Source organism: Cyprinus carpio, chromosome B7, assembly GCF_018340385.1.
Source record: "Cyprinus carpio isolate SPL01 chromosome B7, ASM1834038v1, whole genome shotgun sequence".
Taxonomy (NCBI): domain Eukaryota; kingdom Metazoa; phylum Chordata; class Actinopteri; order Cypriniformes; family Cyprinidae; genus Cyprinus; species Cyprinus carpio.
Genome location: NC_056603.1, coordinates 7,776,732 through 7,798,245, shown reverse-complemented (window position 1 = coordinate 7,798,245; position 21,514 = coordinate 7,776,732). Strand labels below are relative to the sequence as shown.

The 21,514-nt window shown below is 41.2% G+C and overlaps 1 protein-coding gene across 4 annotated transcripts in view; it reads left to right on the top strand.

Annotated features, from left to right (window-relative positions):
- Window positions 1–17,391, top strand: part of LOC109100062 (lysine-specific demethylase 6B-like) — an 80,924-nt gene extending 63,533 nt beyond the window's left edge. For 3 of the 4 annotated variants that reach the window (XM_042726999.1, XM_042727000.1, XM_042726998.1), the window contains 21 exons: window positions 4,127–4,225; window positions 5,651–5,743; window positions 6,320–6,443; window positions 6,565–6,660; window positions 6,739–6,948; window positions 7,189–7,441; window positions 7,545–7,709; window positions 8,508–9,014; window positions 9,214–12,353; window positions 12,479–12,605; window positions 12,762–12,867; window positions 12,964–13,169; window positions 13,381–13,481; window positions 13,610–13,678; window positions 13,818–13,966; window positions 14,083–14,197; window positions 14,307–14,494; window positions 14,756–14,897; window positions 14,974–15,100; window positions 15,244–15,414; window positions 15,508–17,391. In XM_042726999.1, coding sequence (XP_042582933.1) covers window positions 6,325–6,443; window positions 6,565–6,660; window positions 6,739–6,948; window positions 7,189–7,441; window positions 7,545–7,709; window positions 8,508–9,014; window positions 9,214–12,353; window positions 12,479–12,605; window positions 12,762–12,867; window positions 12,964–13,169; window positions 13,381–13,481; window positions 13,610–13,678; window positions 13,818–13,966; window positions 14,083–14,197; window positions 14,307–14,494; window positions 14,756–14,897; window positions 14,974–15,100; window positions 15,244–15,414; window positions 15,508–15,531 — 6,015 coding nt within the window. In that variant the 5' untranslated portion in view covers window positions 4,127–4,225; window positions 5,651–5,743; window positions 6,320–6,324 and the 3' untranslated portion in view covers window positions 15,532–17,391. Of the gene's footprint in view, window positions 1–4,126; window positions 4,226–5,650; window positions 5,744–6,319; window positions 6,444–6,564; window positions 6,661–6,738; window positions 6,950–7,188; window positions 7,442–7,544; window positions 7,710–8,507; window positions 9,015–9,213; window positions 12,354–12,478; window positions 12,606–12,761; window positions 12,868–12,963; window positions 13,170–13,380; window positions 13,482–13,609; window positions 13,679–13,817; window positions 13,967–14,082; window positions 14,198–14,306; window positions 14,495–14,755; window positions 14,898–14,973; window positions 15,101–15,243; window positions 15,415–15,507 lie in introns of all 4 variants that reach the window. The other variant, XM_042726997.1, reaches the window with a different exon arrangement.
- Window positions 17,392–21,514: the final 4,123 nt, after the last annotated feature.

The following is a 21,514-nucleotide window of genomic DNA, read 5'->3' as shown; positions in this document are numbered from 1 at the left end:
AATACATACACACTGAATATGTTCCACAGGATGTTACATCATTCCCCCAAGTCCCTTTTAAGACACCCTCCTCTCTTTTGAGAGGCCCACTTCCTGTTGCTCTGACGACGACTTCCGTTCTGATCATGTCTGTTCTGCTTTCTTTAATCTCACATGCTGGTACATTCACATTCACAGACAAGTGCAAAAGCAGTATTTTCCCTGACTATCCAGATAGAGATATCAACATATCTTAGGTCTGATCTCTTACATTTCTGTTAAACGGTTGAAAGGGCACGTCTCTGAAGTTGTAACACAGGTCATATAGTTGTTATTAAGAGAAAATATTATATATATATATGTATATAATAATATATATTGGGCAATATAGAAGTTATTGTTCTTATAATGAACAGTTCATACGTTCATAAATTTTACATTTATTTTAAATTAAAATCATAATCTTCTGACACGCCTCTCTCTGGTGACAAATGCCGGACTTCTCCAAAAATGTAGTTCACTTTCACGGACTGCAAGATCTGCCTCCATCTAATCAACAACTGATGGGCACAACCAAGTCCCCACCCTACTTTTTTTTTCTCGAGTAATCTGTGATGTACGTCACAAAACTGAAGAAAAGATCTGTTGTCACTTTTGTTTCATTGTGTTTTTGAAGTCAACATAAGATCAAAATGGACCCTACTGACTTTCCAAATGCACATCTCTGGTCTCATTGTGCATGATTTGTGCATGTTATTTCAAAGCCTACATCATCTTTCATCAAAGTAACTACACAATTCACTTCTGAAACCAACACCAACGAGTCACTTTTCAGAATCTAATCAATTTCCAAAAGTCTCATACTACAGTTTTTCAACGAATATCCTTTTTCATTTAGAAACAGGGCAAGTTACAGAAATACAATGGTTTGTTAACTGTTTCATGTCATCTTCTCCTTTTATGAGTAATATCAGTGTCAGTAATACACCTAATTCAAGGTAATGACTAAGGGTGTTTTCTCAGCAGTGCTTACCACAATGACAGCATGGTTGTTTACTCTTAATAGGACATGACCACTAGTTACTAAGAAAAGCATCATGCTTCTCTGTGTCAGCTGAAATAGAGAAACAACTGAGAGCTGAGACCTGAATCCAAGATTCATATTATTAGTGAAATTGCTGATTTTGGTGTCATGTCAGGAATGAGGGTGAATATTTAGATTAGGGTCACCTAAAGAGTCTTTCCCCCTCTAGTAACACAATCTTTTATACACTGCTAATGTGCCCTGGTTTATATATTAGCCTACATATTTATTCATTAACAGCTGATACCAGATGGACAACATTTTATTGCTGGAGGGTCAATATCATATCGATGCCTGTGATGTTAGCGCCGCTCATCTTCAAACGCTCCATCCAGATGGATTTATCATCTGTCTAGCAACCATAAATCAGGAGCACTGAACTAGGTCGAGGGCGATGACATGAAAACGAGAGCAGGGAAAGTAATCATGGTCTGTGCACAGAACTCAGTTGTGACATTCTGAAAGCGTAATGGGGCCAGTGGTGAAAATTTTTATTGTAATGTTATTTTTGGAAGGGTGGTGCAAGGTCGAGGAAGGCTTGTTGCAAAGTAGGCGAGGGCTCGGCCAGAGCGCTGCGCGGGTCCTCAGTTGAACTCGCTCTCGGGATCAGGATGTACACTCTGTTGCATGTACGCATGTTTGTGTGGAGGCTACGAGTGTGGGCCATCGTGACGACTCAGCCTTGCATCATTGGCAGAGGCAGACACACACACACAGAGGGAAGGGATCAGACGCAAGTCTACTGTGACGTTGTGCTTCCTGGTGCCTCTGTGTGTGATCTCTATCTGAGGTGGGTTATATAATGGCCAAATGTAAGCGCTCACCCACAGGCCCTTCCGCCGGCCCCCTTTGCTCACTGAGGAACATTCCAGTTCCCCTGTTCTTCTCATCTACCTATCTTTATCACAATCTGTTCTCCATCTCCTGGACTAATTCCTTGACTCCATTCCGTGCCGTTCTTTGCCGCATACGCGAACGCTCGGCTGTTTAGGCTCTCAGAGTTGCTTCATGGTACTTTCTGGCAGGAATGAGGACACTGTCGTCATGCTGGGAGATGACATCATTCACACGACCCATAGCACTAATTTAAAATGGAATTGTTTTCACATTGCCATGTTATTGATGTCAGTCCTCCTCTATTCAAAAGTGAATCATAACCTGAATCCGTTTTTTTTTAAAAGGGTACTCATCACTTCAGTCTTTTGGTCTGTACGGTTGGTTAGGTGTTGGTTAGCTGTACGGTTGGTTAGGTCTCACGGTGATTTTTTTTTTTTTTTTTTTTTTTTAATTTTTTGTAGCTTGATTGGACAGGGTTGGTTTGGTGTTTTTAGGCATTGATCTGGTAAGTGTGAAGACCCAGCCAGTGACTGGAATAGTTGTTTGATGTTTGTTGTCATGGGGAATTTTATCAAGCTAAGGGGCGATGTGGGGGTGAATGGGGATTTTTTTTTTTTAGTTATGATATCATCGTCGTAACATTTATGATTTAAAATCGATTCGAAATTTAAATGACTTCTGAAGAGTTTTTGAGGTATGAGTAAATACACATGACATTTCTAGAAAAAAGTTGGCTAAAGCATGAAAGCGAAAAGAGGTGCGACACCTTTCAATAAACCAATAACCACACAACCTCATTCACTCTTATAATGAATAGCACCGCCAGCCTCCTGTTTTCTCCTGTCTAATCGACATCGGTGAGTTTTGGATTCCCCGGTTTGGTGAAATATTAAAAAACCCCACTGTAAATTTACAGTTCATATGTTTTGCATCCAAAACAACGCACTGTGACGGATATCGATGACGGCACACTTTCAGAAATTCCCTATGCTGTGACTGAGGTGGATCGTCCCCGATCACCTGACCGTAAAGAGTGCGCGACAGAAGAGGGCAGAGTCGGCTTTGTGGGGTAAGCCCTTTCCATGGTTGAGTCATGGGAGTTCCCCAGTTACACAGCAAACAGCTAGCTGTTATCAGACTTCCATGTATGCGTGTTTCGATTGATCTCTCTTACAATAATAAGAATCTGTTTCGGGGTGCCGTATTGTTTCCACAGTACTAGAAATCTGTATTTCTTGAAATTAAAAACATGTTCTCGTAAAAAGCAAAGCTGTTGCAGTATCTGTCGTCGTTCTGTGTGAAATGTGGAAATGTAGTATGGAGAAGTTTCAGTTTGAGTTTATGTGTGTTTTCCCACAACTGTCTACCTCGGCAGTCTTCAAACTTTTATGGGGGACAAATGACCCCCAGTTGAACATTGCAAAAAAATTTTGTTTTAGCATAAAGCTTTAGCCAATTTTTTATTTTTTTTTGGTCCACTAACTAGTTAAGATCACACAATATTTGGCAGACTCCCTGCTGAAGACCCTTGGTTTGCACTGTGAATGTGCCTCTTTACAAACATTTTCTCTTATGCTAAAACATGCAACCATTGAAAACACTTTCTATAAGCCTATCAGTTCCACCTGTTATTTTTCATGGGATGTTTTTCCCGAGCCACAGTTTTCACAAGTGATAGTTGGCTTTCCACACCGATAGGTCTTAGAGCCAGGCCTGTGTTTGTTCAGACACCTCCCCACAATAACTCTCACCATTGTGTGTGAGACGGTATCGTGGATTTCCTCTCACTGTTGTCCTGCTCACCGCCCAAGAGCTCCCAATGTTAAAGACAGATTTCCTTTAGTTTCTTTTTTTTTTTTAACCTGAGACTTCATAGTTATTATTGAATAAAGTGATATATTTATGCATGCATGTATTTATTTATTTGAGTGCAATTGGGCCATATGAAATAGTTAGATTCTTCATTGTTTTTCTAATAGAGGATGGAATAATATGGGAAAAATTCTCGTTTGGGTTTTTTTAAAAAAACCAAATCACAATTTATCAACTTTTTCTCTTCTCTGGGGTCATTTTTGACACACTGTCTGTAATAGGTTACTGCAAAGCCTGGCTGTTTTTACTGCACTTGTGCTGATTGGAGGGAATGAAGCCAATGTAAAAGATCAGGAACACAAATAAAAGTCAAACTCTGTGCACTGATGATTACCTCTTTATCTCTCTCTACAGCAATCTACGACCACCGAGTCAGCCGAGATGATCGATAGTTGGTGCTAAACCCTAATTCTTCTGACGTTTGAGAAGTGGTGCTAGATGCTTATTTGACAGGTAAAGTGTGTGTGTGTGTGTGTGTGTGTGTGTGTGTGTGTGTGTGTGTGTGTGTGTGTGTGTGAGAATGTGCAGAAACTGTTCTAAGAATGCAGTGTGCTGCAGGGTCATGATTAATTCAGTCCCCACTAGCAGCTAAATTCAGAGTTCCTGAAATATCACAGAAGCCTTTTAATAGTGCGACACCATGAGCCAGAGAGGACTGGGTGGGCTTGTGTGCACTGTAGGATCAAAACACACACACATACGCACTGACTAAACCTGCAGAGCAATGAATAGCTCACACACACTGTATCCAAACAGTCTCTGAATATTGCCACATACTTATTTATCTTCAGACTAATCTATGCCTCTTCACCAAAATTGCAGCTTAAAGACTGTATTAAAGTATTAAAGGGTTGTGAATTTCATCAGTAAGTGTTACACTGCATGTTGAGTTTGTAGCTCAGGACTAACCCATCTGGTTATACAGCATTTTATGGATGACAGGTTTTGCATCTGTGGCCTGTTTTATTGTGTAATAAGTGTGTGGGGGGGTTTATTTTGTGCTATAGACAGAGAAAGCCTGTGTTTGTCACACTTGAAATGCTTTTGCCAAGTCCATAATTAGTGTGCAATAGGCGTCCTTTGCCGTATGGGTATATATGCGTGTGTGCCAAGCGATTTCAATCGAGTGTGTGTGCGCATGCTTGCCAATATTTGTGCATCCAGTGTGTGCCATGTGTGTTCAGAATGCGTGGGAAGCTCAGTGTGTTTGCATGCGTGGGTGTTTCACGGGAGCACAGCCAGTCTTCTCACTTTGGTGTCTCCCTAAAGAACACTTTAATTTTAGACCCATCTTTTTTCCCTAATCTGTCCATCCATCCTGTTCAAGCCTTCTGCTGTTCCTTTCCTCCCTCCTCCCCTTGCTCTCTTTCTTTCCATCCTTTCCTCTCTCCATCACGCCTGGCCTAATGAGATTAACCCCAGTGTCTCTCTTGTCATAGACACACACTCATACACATGCAAATAATCAAACTCGAGCAACACAACACAAGTACACACACTCCTTTATGTACACATGCACACAGACACCGCTGGCTTGACTCCAGGGCTTTGCTCTGGTCGTCCCTCCCTCTGATCACGCTCACCCTTTGCCAAGAGGCCCTAGGAAGGGTTATAATGACCTCAGTGTACTCACCCTACAGGTGAACTCCCACAAGCCCATCTGTGCACCCTTTCCTCCCATTAGAAAACAGAAGAGCACTGCCCCCTAGAGGCAAAGAGTGGCACTGAAGTTCTGGAGGGTTCCTTTGTTATTAGCTGCCTTCAGGCCAAAAACTCATACAGACTACAAAGGATGTGTTTTCCCCCTGTGTTTAATGGATTTGGCAGTTATTTGTGCCTCACCCCCTTATGTCCCATCTCTTTTCTTTCTCTCTCCAGTTGGCCGGAGTAGCAGTAAACAGCTTCTCCTTCTTGTTGGTGAGTGGCCCTCTCTGTTTTGCAGTGGAGGGCTTCACACTCACAGCTAGTGTGGTGAGTAACCATGTGCTCTGTTCACTTGGTAGAGTGTAGCACTGAACAATAATTTATATCCGTAAGAATATTTGGTGCTTGTTAGCGCATATGAAATCAATTTGTACACTTCGGTGTTATGGTTGACTAAAACTATTGAAAAATTTTTCGTTAATGAAGCTGAAGTCATATTAAATGTAAATTTTAGATGAAAAAAATTGAAAAACTGAAATAAAAATTAAAGCACAATTAATAAAAGCACAACAAAATGACTAAAACTTCAACTAAAATTTAAATGAAAATATAAAAATAATAGGTAATTTAAAATATTAAAACTAAAAGTTCATAATACTCAAGTAACACTCATACATTTAAGTGTATCTAATTAATGAAAAGTGTCTGCTCTGCCATCTGATTTAAGCCAATATATTGAAGCAAGGATAATGGTTTAGTAGTTAAGTAGTACAGTGTCACAACCACTTTGCTACATGTTGGAAAGAATGCCAGAATTTACGTGTTTTTCCCGGCAGTGATAGATGTATATGCTAAGATAATAAAGACATGTAGAAAACTAAATTGTCTTTGTTTCTTGTCTAGGCTGGATGCATCACACAGCAGAACAGTTCACCGGGTGCAGCACACGGGACCCTTTTCCTCTGGACGGACTCAACCGGGGACCATGGGCTCCTGTGGGCAGCCACGCCTGGTCACCTCCCTCCAGGTAATATACCTCATGATCAGGGCCGAATCATGCTTTTAGTGACCTCACTGATAAAGTTATGCTAACTGACCTATGAGAAGGAATGATCAAAAAACAACCTTGTTTTCTTATCTCTCGATAGGTGCTTACCAGGTGTCAATCAGCACCAGTTCCTCCCCCATATGCCACCTAGTCACATGACTGGGCTAAATCATCCTAGTAAATTCTTAAACAATGGGTGAGTTTTCAGTAAGCTTTATTGTTGTTTTACAAATACTTCTGGCAAAAGTTTGTTAATGTGTTCTTGTATTTGCAGTCCCTTACATCGAGGAGATAAGCAAGACCTGTCTCAGGCTTTGTTGCCAGGATTACAGAGGATACCCCCTGCTCCTCCCAGGCCTTGGGAACCAACTAGAACTGGCCAGGGATATGAGCCATTGCCTGGTGATAACCACAACCGACTGCACAATGGCTACAATGCAGGACCTCCTGCACACCTCACAGCTCGAGCCAGTCAGCTACTGAAGGTGATTATTGAACATATATTTCATTACTGTGCCTTTTATATGTTCTCTTGTTATATAAAAATGAGTAGGGTTTCTGTATAAATCAGTATTTTTAAATGTATAAGTTATGAAAGACTAGCTTTATATTACACTAAAGTTGTTGTTAATTTTTTTGTATGTAATTGAATGTATAGCGCACTTAACTATGTTCTGTGGTTGAGAGTACTTTCGCCAACATCTCTTTCTCTCACTTTATCCACGTACGGTGCTCCTCATCCTCAGTTCTCAGCCCATGGCTCACGGCCCATGCCTCCATTATCTGATATGTGGACTCAGTCTCAGACTCAGCAGCAACCCAGGGGACCTCATTCTCATTCTGGACAGTTAAAACGACCTGGGCCCCCTCTTGGAGAGCACTCTGTCATTCAGCATACCCCTGCTCCATCTCTGCACCGGCCCATGGAGGACTGCCCCAGTCCCAATAAGAGAAAGAAGAGCTCTGAGTCTGATCAGGTTAGTCGAGAGCATATACCATCTTTTGATATGCTCACCTCTGCATTTTTTATCCTAAAATGCATCTTTACCAAGCCCTCTTTTTTACTGTTTCTTATGACAGATGCCTCATTCCGCCATGCAGCGCATATCTGGGCCACCTGTACATTTGAATCAGCAGCCATCCTCCAACTACCCCCCACCAAAACCTGGCTTTTGGAACCCATTGCACAAAGGTGGAGCACCCTGGAACCTGAATGAACACAAAAGCGGACCCATTGATTTCCAGGTCAGTCACTGCTAAAATGGAGCAAAGCGTTAGTTCTGGCAAGTCACATTAGTCAAGCTCGCATCAGCTGACCTATAGGAATATGATGCCAATCATAATTCCCTTTTATAAGGTAATTTCAGTCATTATTCTGCAGCTATCGCTTTGCTCAGGAGCTAATCACCCACCTCCATCCCCAACTCTTCTTCTCATTCAGTCAGAACTTGGCATTGGATATTCTCGTTGAGTCAGACAACTAAATCATGTTGTTACATTAAATAATCACTTAGTACATTAATGATATCTGCTACATTAATCATTAATGTTGGTTCTGTTCTGTTTACCCTAGGGGTGTTATTTATGCTCTCCCAGCACCTATCCATGCTTGGCTGCATGGATGGGCAGGTAGTGTTTGCCCAGAACAGAACCATACCCCCAACCTAAAATGTATACTAATTGTAAGTTAACTTTGACGATAGTGGTCCTGGCAGAACTGAATGTTGATATTCTATAATATTTTCTTGTATAATATATTTGGCATCGTCCATCACTGCCACTTTATCGGCTTTCGCTTATAAGCTTTGTGACAAAAGCCAGAATCAGGTGTGAATTAATTTAGTGGGCTAAATATCTAGACCTGTCTGTAATCCAACACCTGTAGCGTGAAATGTGGTTTGACTGTAACTGAGATGAGAGAAGATAGACAGAAGATAGTGTAAAGAACAGCAATCCGATTAAAGTCATGTATTGTGTTATGTTTAGTCTTCACTATTGTTTTACATTAGCTGTACTTGGCTAATTCCTATTCTCTATTTACAGGATTCAGCCAAGTCAAGAACTGGAAGCTTCCCCTATAAACCGCCTCCCTTGAATCCATCAACCACATCTTCACCCACCATTCCCAACACAAGAGGCTACGAAGAAAGCAGGGGTGCTCCACCACAGTCCAACAAGACTGCTCAGTCACCAGAGTCTCTGGGACCACCTTCACAGAACCCTCACATCCACCATTCTACATACTCCTACCCCAACAGCAGACCTTCAGCCCAGACCCAAGTGGAACCACGTGGTACTACTTCAAAAAGAGGACATGATTCTGCATTGAGTTCTTTGAATAAACAGGCTCCACCACAACCTACATCCTCATCATCACCACGGGCAGATGGGGAGCGTCCTGCACCCTCACCAGCAAACCACACCTCTGTGCCTTACAGTCACCCCCGATTCCAGCCTCACCCAGGGCTGGTCCATTCCAGCCCATCAGCCAGCAACCAGGCCCAGGCCACAGTACCTCAGCACAACCCCCATAAACCCTGGAGGAACCAGGTAACACACACAGAGTTTTGCATTAAACAAAACCTTTCTGATGCACAAACAGATCTACCTGCTCAAGACTTAAAATTGCCGGCTGTTTAATATTAGTAAATAGTATCCTACACAACATGTGCTGTAAACTATGAATGTTATCAATAGCTACAATTTTGTGTCCTATGATTTGTTGACTGTAATATTCATTTCCCTTTAGGAATCACGTGACTTTTCAGCAAGAGGGCATTCTCAGGTTGCCTCACACCTTTCTCAGGCACTGAATAGGCTTGCTGAGGGCGACCAGTGTCCAGGGACCCCCCAGCGTGTGAGCCCTCCTCAGGCCCCTGCACGAAAACCTGTCATTACCCCAAACCTAGAAACTCCTCGTCCACCTTGCTCTCTGGAACCATACACCAATTTTGGAAGCATCCCTGCCACTAGCTCAGCACCCTCAACGGCCTCCTCCATTCCCAGTACCCTGAGCAGCTGGAGAGCAATGGATTCTTCAGTGTTAATCTCAAACCCAAACCATGTATCCATGATTGGTCAAAATGTAACACATCCAGGGTATCAGGGTGTCCACCCTGGTGTTGAAACCCTTCCAAACCCACAAAGGGGAGCACAATCTCAGATTCAGTCCACTCTACCCCACACAGGACAAGTCAGACCTAACTACACCCCAGTGTCCTCTTCTCCCTCCACCCTAAACTCAGGTCTTCAGAGATCAGGGGAGAGTGTCATCACCAGCAAGACTTCTCAACACTTCTTCAACACTCTCCCTCCAGTCAGTTCACCTTTACATTGCCCTCAACCTCCAGAACACATAAAGGTCAGCTCAGCCCTCAAGCCAATTTCTAGTAATTCATACAACTCAGCACCCATCCAAGCTTCCTCCTCAATTTCTCAGGCAACTACTACTGTTCCAGCCCCAGTCTACCCAAGGTCCTGTTTGCAGCCTGCTGCCACAAGCTCTCAGTCCATTGTTGATGCTTTAAATAAACTTGATGCAGAGCTGCAAGGCCACATGCAAGCAGAAGAGAGAAGGAGAGACCAGGATGAAGAGAGAAAACGGAATGTAGAACGACAAGAAATGGAGACAAAGCCACATGGTGAGTCTGCCATCAAGAGTCTGGAACGTTTGCTGTCAGGTAGTGCAGCTGAGCCTCCACCTCCTCGTTTGTCTCCAGCCAGTGCACTCTCCTCCATCTCACCTCATAGCCAGAATTCACCACCTTATCCCTGGTTGAGTCGGGGAGGAGTGCATCCACATCTTTCTGGAACTGCAGCAAACGTTATGGAACGGTCACAACCACCTCCCCTCACCCCCCAGACAGACTATGCCCGTGAAAAGCAAAGGCAAAGAGAGAAATGGAAGAGTGGCGCACCGTCTCAGAATTCCAATGGGAATCCTACATACCCCTCAGAGTCAGGTCTTATCAGCCCCACCGACAACCACAGCCACACCATGCAATTGAAACCTGACCCATCCAAAGATGTCACCATGTTGAAAACCGTTCATAATGCTGAGATTATAAATGCAATTCCCAACCCTCCACCCCTGCGAGAGCCACCCAAACTTTACCAGGCTTTCCCCAAGGATGTTCGCTCTTCATGCACGACTACAAACAGCCTTCAAAAACATATGCCCAGTACAGGACTTGGTAGTTTGGGCAGCAGTGCTAGAAGTTACAGTGGTGACTCTGATGGTGCCCAATTTGAGGAGGAAACTTCTGAGCTCTTGCCTGATGGATTGGCTAACATTATGAAGATGCTGGATGAGTCCATTAAGAAAGAGGAGGAGTTATATTCTGGCAATAGCGGAGAACAGGCAGTAACGAAACCTCTGTTTTCTACAAATGTGGCACCTATGAAGAGTTATTTGTGTGCACCAGACCTCATGCCAGCCCTAAAGCAATCTCCAACTGAGGATTATCAGCCAGATGGCCATGGAAGCCCACCTGTGTTAAGTCGGCAAGGTTCACTGGCATCTCCTTGTAGTCGTACTTCTTCACTCGAGGAAGAAGAGGAGGTTCTTAAAGTTATAACCAAGCCTGCCAATTCCATTAGCATGCAGTCTCAAGAAAATCTTGCCACAACAGGAACCAACTATCGCCACAGTGACTTGGCCAAGCTGTATGGCCTTCCAGAGGTAGAGAAAAGTGAGTGTGAGGATGACGAAGAAGCATATCGAGATGAAGATGAAACTCCATCCTGTTCACCACCACCACAGCGGCCACACCTCCATCAGACAGGTGTGAACAGCATGTTTAAAAACCTTGCGTCTGTACTTGAGAGCCAGAAGTACACCTACCGAGGTGGACCCTTTGGTCGTCCTCCTCCCTCTGCTTTTATGGGAGTGAAGTACTCTTCATCTCTTTCTCTGGAGCCTGACATTTGCAGACAACAACAAAGCACTTCTCCCACATCAGGTTCATCCAATCACCCAGGTTTTAGCAGTCCAATGCAAACCTCTGCCATTAGTAACTCAGGACAGCCCCGTCCCCTTTCACCTACGGACTGGGCATCAGAGAGGAAAAGAGGGGATAAAATAAGCCAGCCAGATCTTTTGGGCGATGATGATGAGGAAGATATTTCAGAGGAATCCACAGGAGAGAAGGATTCTGGAACAGTGAAGGACTTGTTGAAAAAACGACCAATACTGACCACCATCTCGGAGTCTTCACTAGCGGAGCTTGGTCATAGCTATGAGGTGAACAAACACATACTCCCTCAAAGGCAGAGCTCTAAGGCAGAGTCACAGGAGACATGCAAACCTGATAAAGAAAAGGACCGACATGGAGACAGAGAACGAGAGAGGAAACACAAACACGGTAGTAGCAAAAAGCATGAGGACAGGAAAGAGAGAAAGAAAAAGCACAGAGAAAGACATGATGATGCATCTCTTTCCTCATCCTCATCTTCCAGCTCCAGTCGACGGCACAGGGATGGGAAGTCACACAAGGAAAAAAAGAGAAGGCAGGTACTGGGTAACCTGGACCTTCAGAGTAAGAAGTTTAGGGAGATGGAACAAGACCGTGACGGAGACAAGAAGAGAAGGAAGGAAGAATGTAGCCGACCCCAGAGTGAAGGAGAAGAGTGGGCACGGAGTAAAGACAAGGGCGCCAGCTCTGGACGTTCGTCTGATCTCCCATCAGCTTCTTCAGCATTATGTTCTGATGACTTTCAGAAACTGAAAGCACTGACAGATGGGCCACCCAAAGAACTGAAGATACGCCTCATAAAGGTGGAGAGCGGGGACAGAGAGACATTTATTGCTTCAGAGGTAGAGGAGAGAAGGATTCCTCTGGAGGAAATCACCATAAAGAACACAGCTAGTGAAATCATCAGAGCCTGCAAGTAAGCAATATTTGTGTGCAGGAAATCTTTAAAACAGTTTATTTCTTGGCAGCAGTTGCAATATATTTTGATGTGGTTTAGACCGTGAAAGGCTGTATCTGATAATTAATGTCTTGTTGTTTCAGGGGGGCTCGCGTGAAGGGGAAATTTAAGGAATCGTACCTCCTACCTGCCCTCTCTGTTAAACCAGTTTTGACAACAGAACTGCCCATCCCTCAAGAGAAACTCAACCCCCCCACACCTAGCATCTATGTAAGCGCTGCAGTAGCATTGTCATCATTTCCTGCTCCTTGTGGTCTTTTTGTGTATTACACGCACAATAAACTCTGCTCAAGTAAAAACACACTTGATGCTCCAATGTATAAAGGTTTGTCTCAATGATTCCATGTTGTTGTTGTTTCTCTGCAGTTGGAAAGTAAAAGAGATGCATTCTCTCCGGTCCTGCTACAGTTCTGCACGGATTCTAAGAACCCCATTACTGTCATCCGTGGACTAGCTGGCTCCCTCAGATTAAGTATGTTGATGGATGGATGGAAAGATACTCAAGTTGTACATTTTGTAACTTTAACGGTTGCTGTTGTGGAAACTAACTAATTCTTTCCTCTTCGAGATCTTGGTCTGTTTTCCACAAAATCTTTGGTGGAGGCAAATGCGGAGCATGCAGTAGAGGTCCGGACCCAAGTCCAACAGCCAGCTGATGAGAACTGGGATCCCAGCGGCACAGGCCAGACCTGGCCCTGCGAGAGCAGCAGGTCGCATACAACAATTGCCAAGTATGCCCAGTATCAGGCCTCCAGCTTCCAAGAGAGCTTACAGGTATGAACCCAAACATACAACCAACACAACAAAAATTAGGTGACAGAAATAAAAGTGTTTGCAAGTTTCCGGAGATTTGTTGGTCATTTTGCAAATACTTTGTAATTCTTGTTTGTACAATTCTGTCTGACATAAATATAAAATGAATTTCAATTTGAATCATATACGTCATGCACTGAACATACACCTATACCATTGTCTGCCTTTAAAGGAAGAGAAGGGCAGTGATGACGAGGATGATGATGATGAAGATGAGAAATCAGCCACTAACTCTGAGAATACAACTAGTAGCTCCTCAGCTCCCAGCTCCAGGTAATTCTTTGCAAGTTAGCACAGCACCTAATTCTTGAATTTGTCCAAATATCTTTATTTAATACATGTATGTATAAAACACCTATTTAAAATGTTGTTACTTAAAATGGTTTAATTTGTCTTTATAGTTTAGAGCAGAAACCTTTGGGGAAGATAATAAAATTTGGCACCAACATTGATCTGTCCGATCCAAAAAGGTAAGACTACTGTGCATAATTGCATAAATGTATAACCTTTTCTTGTCATCTCATTTGGATAATATAAAAACCTTAAGACACGGATGGGGATATAGTAATGGGATGTTTTAACTAAATTGTGTTTTGTCTTTTTCTTTAGATGGAAGGCTCAGCTGCAGGAACTGCAGAAGTTGCCTGCGTTTATGCGTGTGTCCTCCAGTGGGAATATGCTGAGTCATGTTGGCCACACCATTTTGGGAATGAATACAGTGCAACTCTACATGAAAGTCCCTGGCTGCCGCACACCAGGTTTGACACAATCACTAATAGCTTTCTTGATTTGTGAGTTGTAGAAATCAAAGATAGTTTGTCTGCTTTGGCAAGTAGTTTTTTTTTTTATTGGTGTTAAATGTTTGTATCATCAGGACACCAGGAGAACAATAACTTCTGTTCCGTAAACATCAATATTGGGCCTGGAGACTGTGAGTGGTTTGCCGTTCATGACAACTACTGGGAGGCCATCAGTGATTTCTGTGAAAAGTAAGAAAGAGTTTACAAAAACACTGTCAAATAACACTAATAGCCAAACAATTCGTATATATTTACGTTAAAATAAATACTTTAAGAAGTTTGTTGACTTTTCTCTCAGGCATGGAGTCGACTACCTGACAGGATCATGGTGGCCGGTTCTGGATGACTTGTACCGCGCTAACATCCCTGTGTACCGGTTCATCCAAAGACCAGGAGACCTGGTGTGGATCAACGCAGGCGCTGTACACTGGGTTCAGGCCGTGGGCTGGTGCAACAACATTGCTTGGAATGTGGGACCTGTCAACTGTGAGTAACCTACACATTTAACTTCTGTTCTCTTTATCATTCAAAACGTGGTGGCTTTTTGATGTTTTAGTGCCTGTTGTTGAAAATCCTGATTTTTCATTGTCATTACAGTTCCATAAAATATGTATGATGTATGCCAGGAATAGCCTACTTTAAGTGGAAGATAAAGTCTAAGCGCTTTAAAATACATTTTATCAGTCATGACAACTACATAAACGGTTGCAATTAAATGTGTAAAACGCTGTTTTTCTGAATTTGTAGCTTATCAGTACCAGTTGGCTTTAGAGAGATTTGAGTGGAACGAAGTGAAGAAAGTCAAATCCATCGTTCCCATGATTCACGTATCCTGGAACTTGGCACGGAACATCAAAGTCACTGACCCAGACACTTACAAGATGATCAAGTGAGTATGCAGCAGCAAGTAACATCCCAGTTTAGTAGCATAGACATTTAATCCATTTGCCTTTCCTCCTTTTCAGACACTGTCTCCTCCAGTCTATTAAGCACATTCAGATTCTGAGGGACCAGCTGGTGGCAGGAGGAAAGAAGATTTCCTACCAGAGCAGGGTGAAGGATGAGCCGGCCTACTACTGTAACGAGTGTGATGTGAGTGGATTGTGCTTCGTTATTTGTAAAGTACAGGCAGACAGGCCCTACATATAAAAATCCACCAAAGACCTGCAGAATTGTGTTCCAAAAAAAGAACAGAAAATTACACAATAGTAATGCAAGTTTTTGTTCTTGTGCAGGTGGAGGTGTTTAACCTGCTGTTCGTGACCAGTGAGAATGGCAGTCGGAAGATGTATGTGGTGCACTGTGAGGACTGTGCACGGCAACGCAACCCAAACCTCTCCAATGTAGTAGTGCTGGAGCAATACCGCATGGAGGAGCTCATGAGCATGTACGACTCTTTCAGCCTGGTGAGTGCACCCACATGCTTTGTCAAAGTGAACAAACAACAGCAAAGCTTCAACAAGAGCTAACCGTTATCATTTGTATGTGTGCTTTCTCAGGCTATCAGTTCCAGCTCCCGATGAGGACGTCTCATCCCTTGTCCTCACACAGCCATAACCAAAACTCCTGTTCGCAGGACAAGATCTTTTATTTTAGTCCAATTAAGACTTAAAACATTTAACGTTGGGGGAAAATAAAACAACAACTTACTACTGTTAATATTCGTTGAACAGCCAATCGAGAACCAGTTTACTCAGCATTGTTTACAGAACCAATCAGCCAATAAGACTCCACTTTACTTGTGTCGGTCTTGTGTACCAACCCCTGAATGGCTCTGCGGGACTTCAAGTGGAACGCCGTTTGGTGCCATCATGGCTTACAGCTGCAGAGTTGCCGAGATCCTGTCCGTTTGGGTTTTGTTCTTTAATTTTTGGGATATTGAATACTGAAATGTGTAAATGCTCTTTGTATTTTTCGTGGGTGCTTTTTTCTTCAATAATTTATTATTTTTAAACCTAGAACAGCCTAGATATATACCACATTGGCCTTGTGACTTGTATTTAGTGAAGAGATAAAAAAAAAAAATTAATAATACTAATAATAGAGCTATGGACATTTTTCTAAAGCATTAAGAATTAAAAGAAATACAGTTGTTCAGAATGCTTCAAAACATACGGGTTTTAAAAGACTTTTTCAGTTTCAGTATGGGAATGTTGTGTTTATATCATCAGGACGAGCAGTTTAGGATTGCATTTTTAATCAGTCATTTTTCCGGCAATTGTTCAGTTTCATCTGTTTTGTTCAGTGAATTGTTTCTCACCTCTATACAGATCTATTCTCTTTGATTTTTTTTTTATTTAAAATGTTCTTCTATTTATTGGCTAGAAAATGTTCTCCCCTGCCTCAACTTGGTTATCAGAGATGTATTTAGGGTTTCTATTGTTAGTCTAAATCCTCTGTAAGATTTCAAGGGTGCTGGTTCTTTTTATGAGTTTGAATTTTGGTGCTTGCCCCATTAAATATCTTTCCTGTCTATATGTTAAATATCTCATAACTGACTCTTTGTCCATGTAGATTGTAGAGCACAGAGGGTAGGGTTTGATTAATCACAAGTTGTCTGTTATACACAAATGTTTTAAGACAGTTTTCCTCACGTATGTTAACAGGTGGCTTGTATGTGATCACTGTTTATGTATTTGAACACCTGCTCACTTGCCAGTTTAAATGTTTCTTTTGAATAAATAAAAGAAAGATTAAATACAGGAGCCATGTTCATATGAATTCTCAGAATAGATCTGTGCTCTCGTTTTGTTTTTGACTAAGATGGTGACTTGGACTGATGTCAGTGATTCTGAGCCTAGATTAGCAGCTACTCTGTCGTGAATTCAGGTGATTCATGAATTGGGGCTAAAATCAGTTTTTGATACTCTTACACATTTAGTGGTGCTTCTGTCCTGTTGTAAATGCTGTTTGTTTGAGGACACAGCAGCCATAATCTTTCTATATAAACAGTATACAGTAATTGACTGCAGTGGGATGTCATACTGTAAGGCGGAAAACCACATTGAACTGTAAATTGCGTCATTTTACTGGAATGAGTAACAGTGTGAAAGGGGATTTAATGCATTATTGGTTTTGATTTATATACTGTAATTTGTTACAGCTTTAGAAGCGTTAGCGTGAAATAATTCATGTATTATCAGGAAAATGGTTTTGATTATGATATAGATGGTGCTGAGTTCTTCTTGAGCTTCTCTCAATATTTTTAAATATTTTTCCTTTTGCAATATACACACTTTCCTCTTTTCCATTTTATTTTTGTGGTTATTTAAAATCTGCACTGTTTTGGAATTCACACACGAAGCAAACTGAGCCAGACATGTCTTAAACACTTTGTGAATTCTTGTGTCATTGAATGATATTAAATGCTTTTGATAAACTTTGATCTGTGCCATGTCTCTGTATTCATTCAGTCAAAGCAACAAGGTGCCAAAACCCTTAATGATTCATCACATTTTAACATAAAATGTTAAAAAAAAAAAAAAAAGGTGATTTATAGCAGTAACTGAAAAAAATACATGCATATAAGAGACAAAAATGCTGACATGCATTATCAGGTTGCTTACATTTAAGGGAAGGGCATTGTTAGGCACGACGTGAAGCAGAGTGCCTACAACCGTGATTTATTCACGAGTACCTTATTGCTTTTATAAAACGGTTACCACACAATTAAAAAAATATTAAAACCAAAAATGTATGTATTGAAATGTTACTTTTTTGAAACAAGTGTGTTAAATGCTGTCCCTCCGCTTAAAAAAAAAAAAAAAAAAAAATAGTCCCTGACCACAACAATAAACAGCAAGAGAATGTTCCGAACATGCCTCATCTAACGGAACTTAAAGGGGTCATATGATGCTGCTCAAAAGAACATTATTTGGTGTATTTGGTGTAATGAAATGTGTTTATGCGGTTTTAGGTTCAAAAAACATTTTCCATATAATGTACATTACTGTTTCTCCTCTAAGCCGCGCCTTTCTGAAACACTTCGAATTTTACAAGGCTCACCGATCTGAAAAAGCAAGGTGTGTTCTGATTGGCCAGCTATCCAGTGTGTTGTGATTGGCCGAATGCCTCAAGTGTGTGACAGAAATGTTACGCCCCTTTACATACTATGCCGTCTCCCAGCAGCACAAGACTCAGTCCAGCTGCTCTGCTCGTGAACATCCCATCATCGGTTCTCTTTTAGCAGTTCAGTCAATGTACTGTTAGGAGCAACTGAACAACTCGGGATATTGGTTTGGTTCGCATGAGAGGGAGTGTAAAGACCGGTTTACACCAAGAACGATAACTATTAAGATAACTATAAAAAATAACGATATTAGCGTCCACACCAGCGAACGATATCTTCTGTTTATTCTAAGCGCACGCTCGTCTGCCACTTTAAATTCTCGAGTTCGTTACAGCAGGATGGATTCTGATTGGCTGTCAATTTTTTATCGTTCATCAGCTGGAAAAAAATAGTTTGAAAGTGATTCCAACGATATCGTTTTTCTTTGTCTTTATCGTTACAGTTGTGGTGTGGACTATATCTTTATCGTTATCTTTATAGTTATCGTCCTTTGTGTGAACGGGCATTTAGGCACGTTTATATAACGAAAAACTTAATTTGTGGATTAGTGCGTACTGGAGACACGAACCGTTTCAAACTAACTGGTTTAAACTGGTTCAAAACAGTTCACTAATAAGATCCGGTTAAATAGAAAGATCCATTCGTGATTCAGAAATCACAAGACAAAACAAATAAAACCCATTACAAACGAGGCATTTTTTGCATCCAGTGGGGACATAATTACTGATTATAATGACTTGTACTGTCTTTTTTACGCGTTGCGTATCGTGCCACGTAAACATAAAACCATGTCTGCATTTGTGATCTGAGAAACAACAAACAACAACCGCTACTCTTCACTGCTCAAAACTCAAGTTTGAATCACCATTGGCAAATTATTTAAATATAAAAAACATACTTACAGGCTGTGAGCCAGAAGCACCAGACTGTCCTTGCAAAGTTTGAAATGACCATTTTATAAAACAGCTGTTGTGCCACAGACACATTGCAGGCTACTGGTTCAGGAAACGGTCCTCATCCTCCATAAAATGTGCTGCACACATTTGAATATTTGGGTTGAACTGTTCTGAAACAGTGTAAATAAAACTTAACCACTGATTTCTGGCCGTGTCCTCTTTTGGAAGGCCAAACAAAGTAGTTTCACTTCAACAAAACAGAGATACTCCACAAAATGTAAACAGAGAGAATAAAAATTATGCCTTCTATGCATGAACATTTGGGCGGCGTTATGCAAATCTTCCCACATAGTGACGTAGAGATGTGGGGGCGGTTTTAGGGGGGTGTGGTTGACTCTTAACTTTAATAAAGAATATCTCTTTCGAGACTTTAGTCTTTGCAACTTCACAGATGTCTTTATGCACCAAGAGCTTGTAACACTCCAAACAGAAAGGAAAAATTGAAAATCACATCATATGACCCCTTTAAATAAAAACAGAGAATAGCAGCTCTTATCAGCTGTCATTTATTTTTTTAACACCATAATATCATATATCATATTTCATTAAATAAATAACAAACAGTTAATTCTGCCGAGATACATAATAAATGAAACCGTTCTGATGCAATATTATTGATTGTTTTTATTTGATTGTTTTTAGCGGTCATAGCCGTGCTGTATCGTGAATAAAACACAGCTGGTGACCAATCAGAATCAAGGAATGGAACTAACCATTTTTTTTTATATATATACATATATATAAGTATTTTTTGCAAACGTTTTACTACATCACAGTCTTATCATACTGCCATTTCATCACCCCATACCAAGCACACTTTTATCTACAGTTGAGTTTTTATCCTTGTTTTTTCATCTCATGTTTTTGTGTCAGTTTCATCCCTATCAAAGTTCTTTCCTGTTCTTCTCTGCTGACACAGGTTCAGTGGAACCAGAGCTTGTTTACGTTTGGGATCAGCTCTAAGTAATGTGCCCTATCACTAAACTTTTAGCACAAGAAAGTTTGTCACTTTATGTAGTAACTTTTAAGTGTTCCATATTAACACACCCACGTGGGCCGGACATAATGGCTCTTGCGGTTGAAATGATGGTCAGATACATCAAGCAGCCTAAAGCTTCAACTACCAAGCGTTTATTTCAACTGACAACAAAATATTTTGTTACCAATTGTAATTCATGCTCAGTTATTGGAGACATTTACTCCCATCCTAATACTCCCAATATGTTAGCTGACACTTTTATCCAAAGTGACTTGGCACAAAACTACCCAGGACCTCAAGTAAAGAGTTAAAAAGGGACAGAGGTTCATTCAGAGGTTAATGTTGCACAGGCTTGCGGATTTCCTACTTCCTGTAAGTATAGGAAGCTCTTTTCACCCTTCCTTTATCACATTACTCAATTTTGCTCCATTCAGAAAGCCAAATCCTTGTTTAATGTACAAAGCCCCAAAGACAAGCATCACTGAGATGAACTCAAAATAGCACAAAACCAGAGGCTGGTGAATGCTAATCACTCAAAGACATGCTTAGCCTTAACAAAACAAAACATATATAAATAGTCAAAACATATATGCAGAGGTTTTGACTATTTATCGCAAACCTTGACTAGCAATATTTGGGACATAATTTGCACAACAGCATTTAGCCAGTCATCAGACTGATTACAGCCATAATTACCAAGCCATTTTTTTCTTCCCTTTATAAAAAAAAATAAATAAAAAATCATTTCACTCCTCCTGGTTGTGTCCTGTTAACCGCTCGTATGTATTGCATGTTAGCACAGGTTTTATCTTTTCATTTGAACTGTCTTAAACTTAAACTCCTCGTTTGAGTGAGGTCAGGGGTCGCTACACTGGGGAACAGAGAGAGAGAGAGTAAACACTGACTCTAGAAAGCTGTGGGAAATCTTCTGACACATTAATTGATCTGTGTGTGATTTCGACCACAGATGGGCTCTTATCGGTTACACAACCCAACATTTACTCTATTCCTCCCATGTGCAACCACTCCCACTGTATTTTCTGATATTCTTTTCATCGTGGAGGAGGAACCATGCTGCTCCACTCCATCCTTCTTTCAGTTCTCTCAATCTGTCCTTGCCATCAGTTGTTTGTGATCATTTCTGTTATCCCATGTGGCCTTCAAAACTACTCTGATCAAAAGACCCTAAAACAGCCTCAGTCACGTCAAATTTTCAGCTGTGTTAACCTTGGTATATGTATGTATGTTTTCTTTTTATTATTTAGTTATTTGCTGCGTGATTAACCTAAAAAAAAAAACAATTTCATTTTAATGAAACAAACAGAATCCAATCTATTTTTTCTTGTTATGCCTCTTACCATACTGTGATGCCGTCTCCCAGCACGACGAGACAAAAACAATAAAACCCATTACAAATGAGGCATTTGTTGCATCCAGTGGGGACATAATTACTGATTATTATGACTTATACTGTGTTTTTACGTGTTGTGTTGCATCACGCC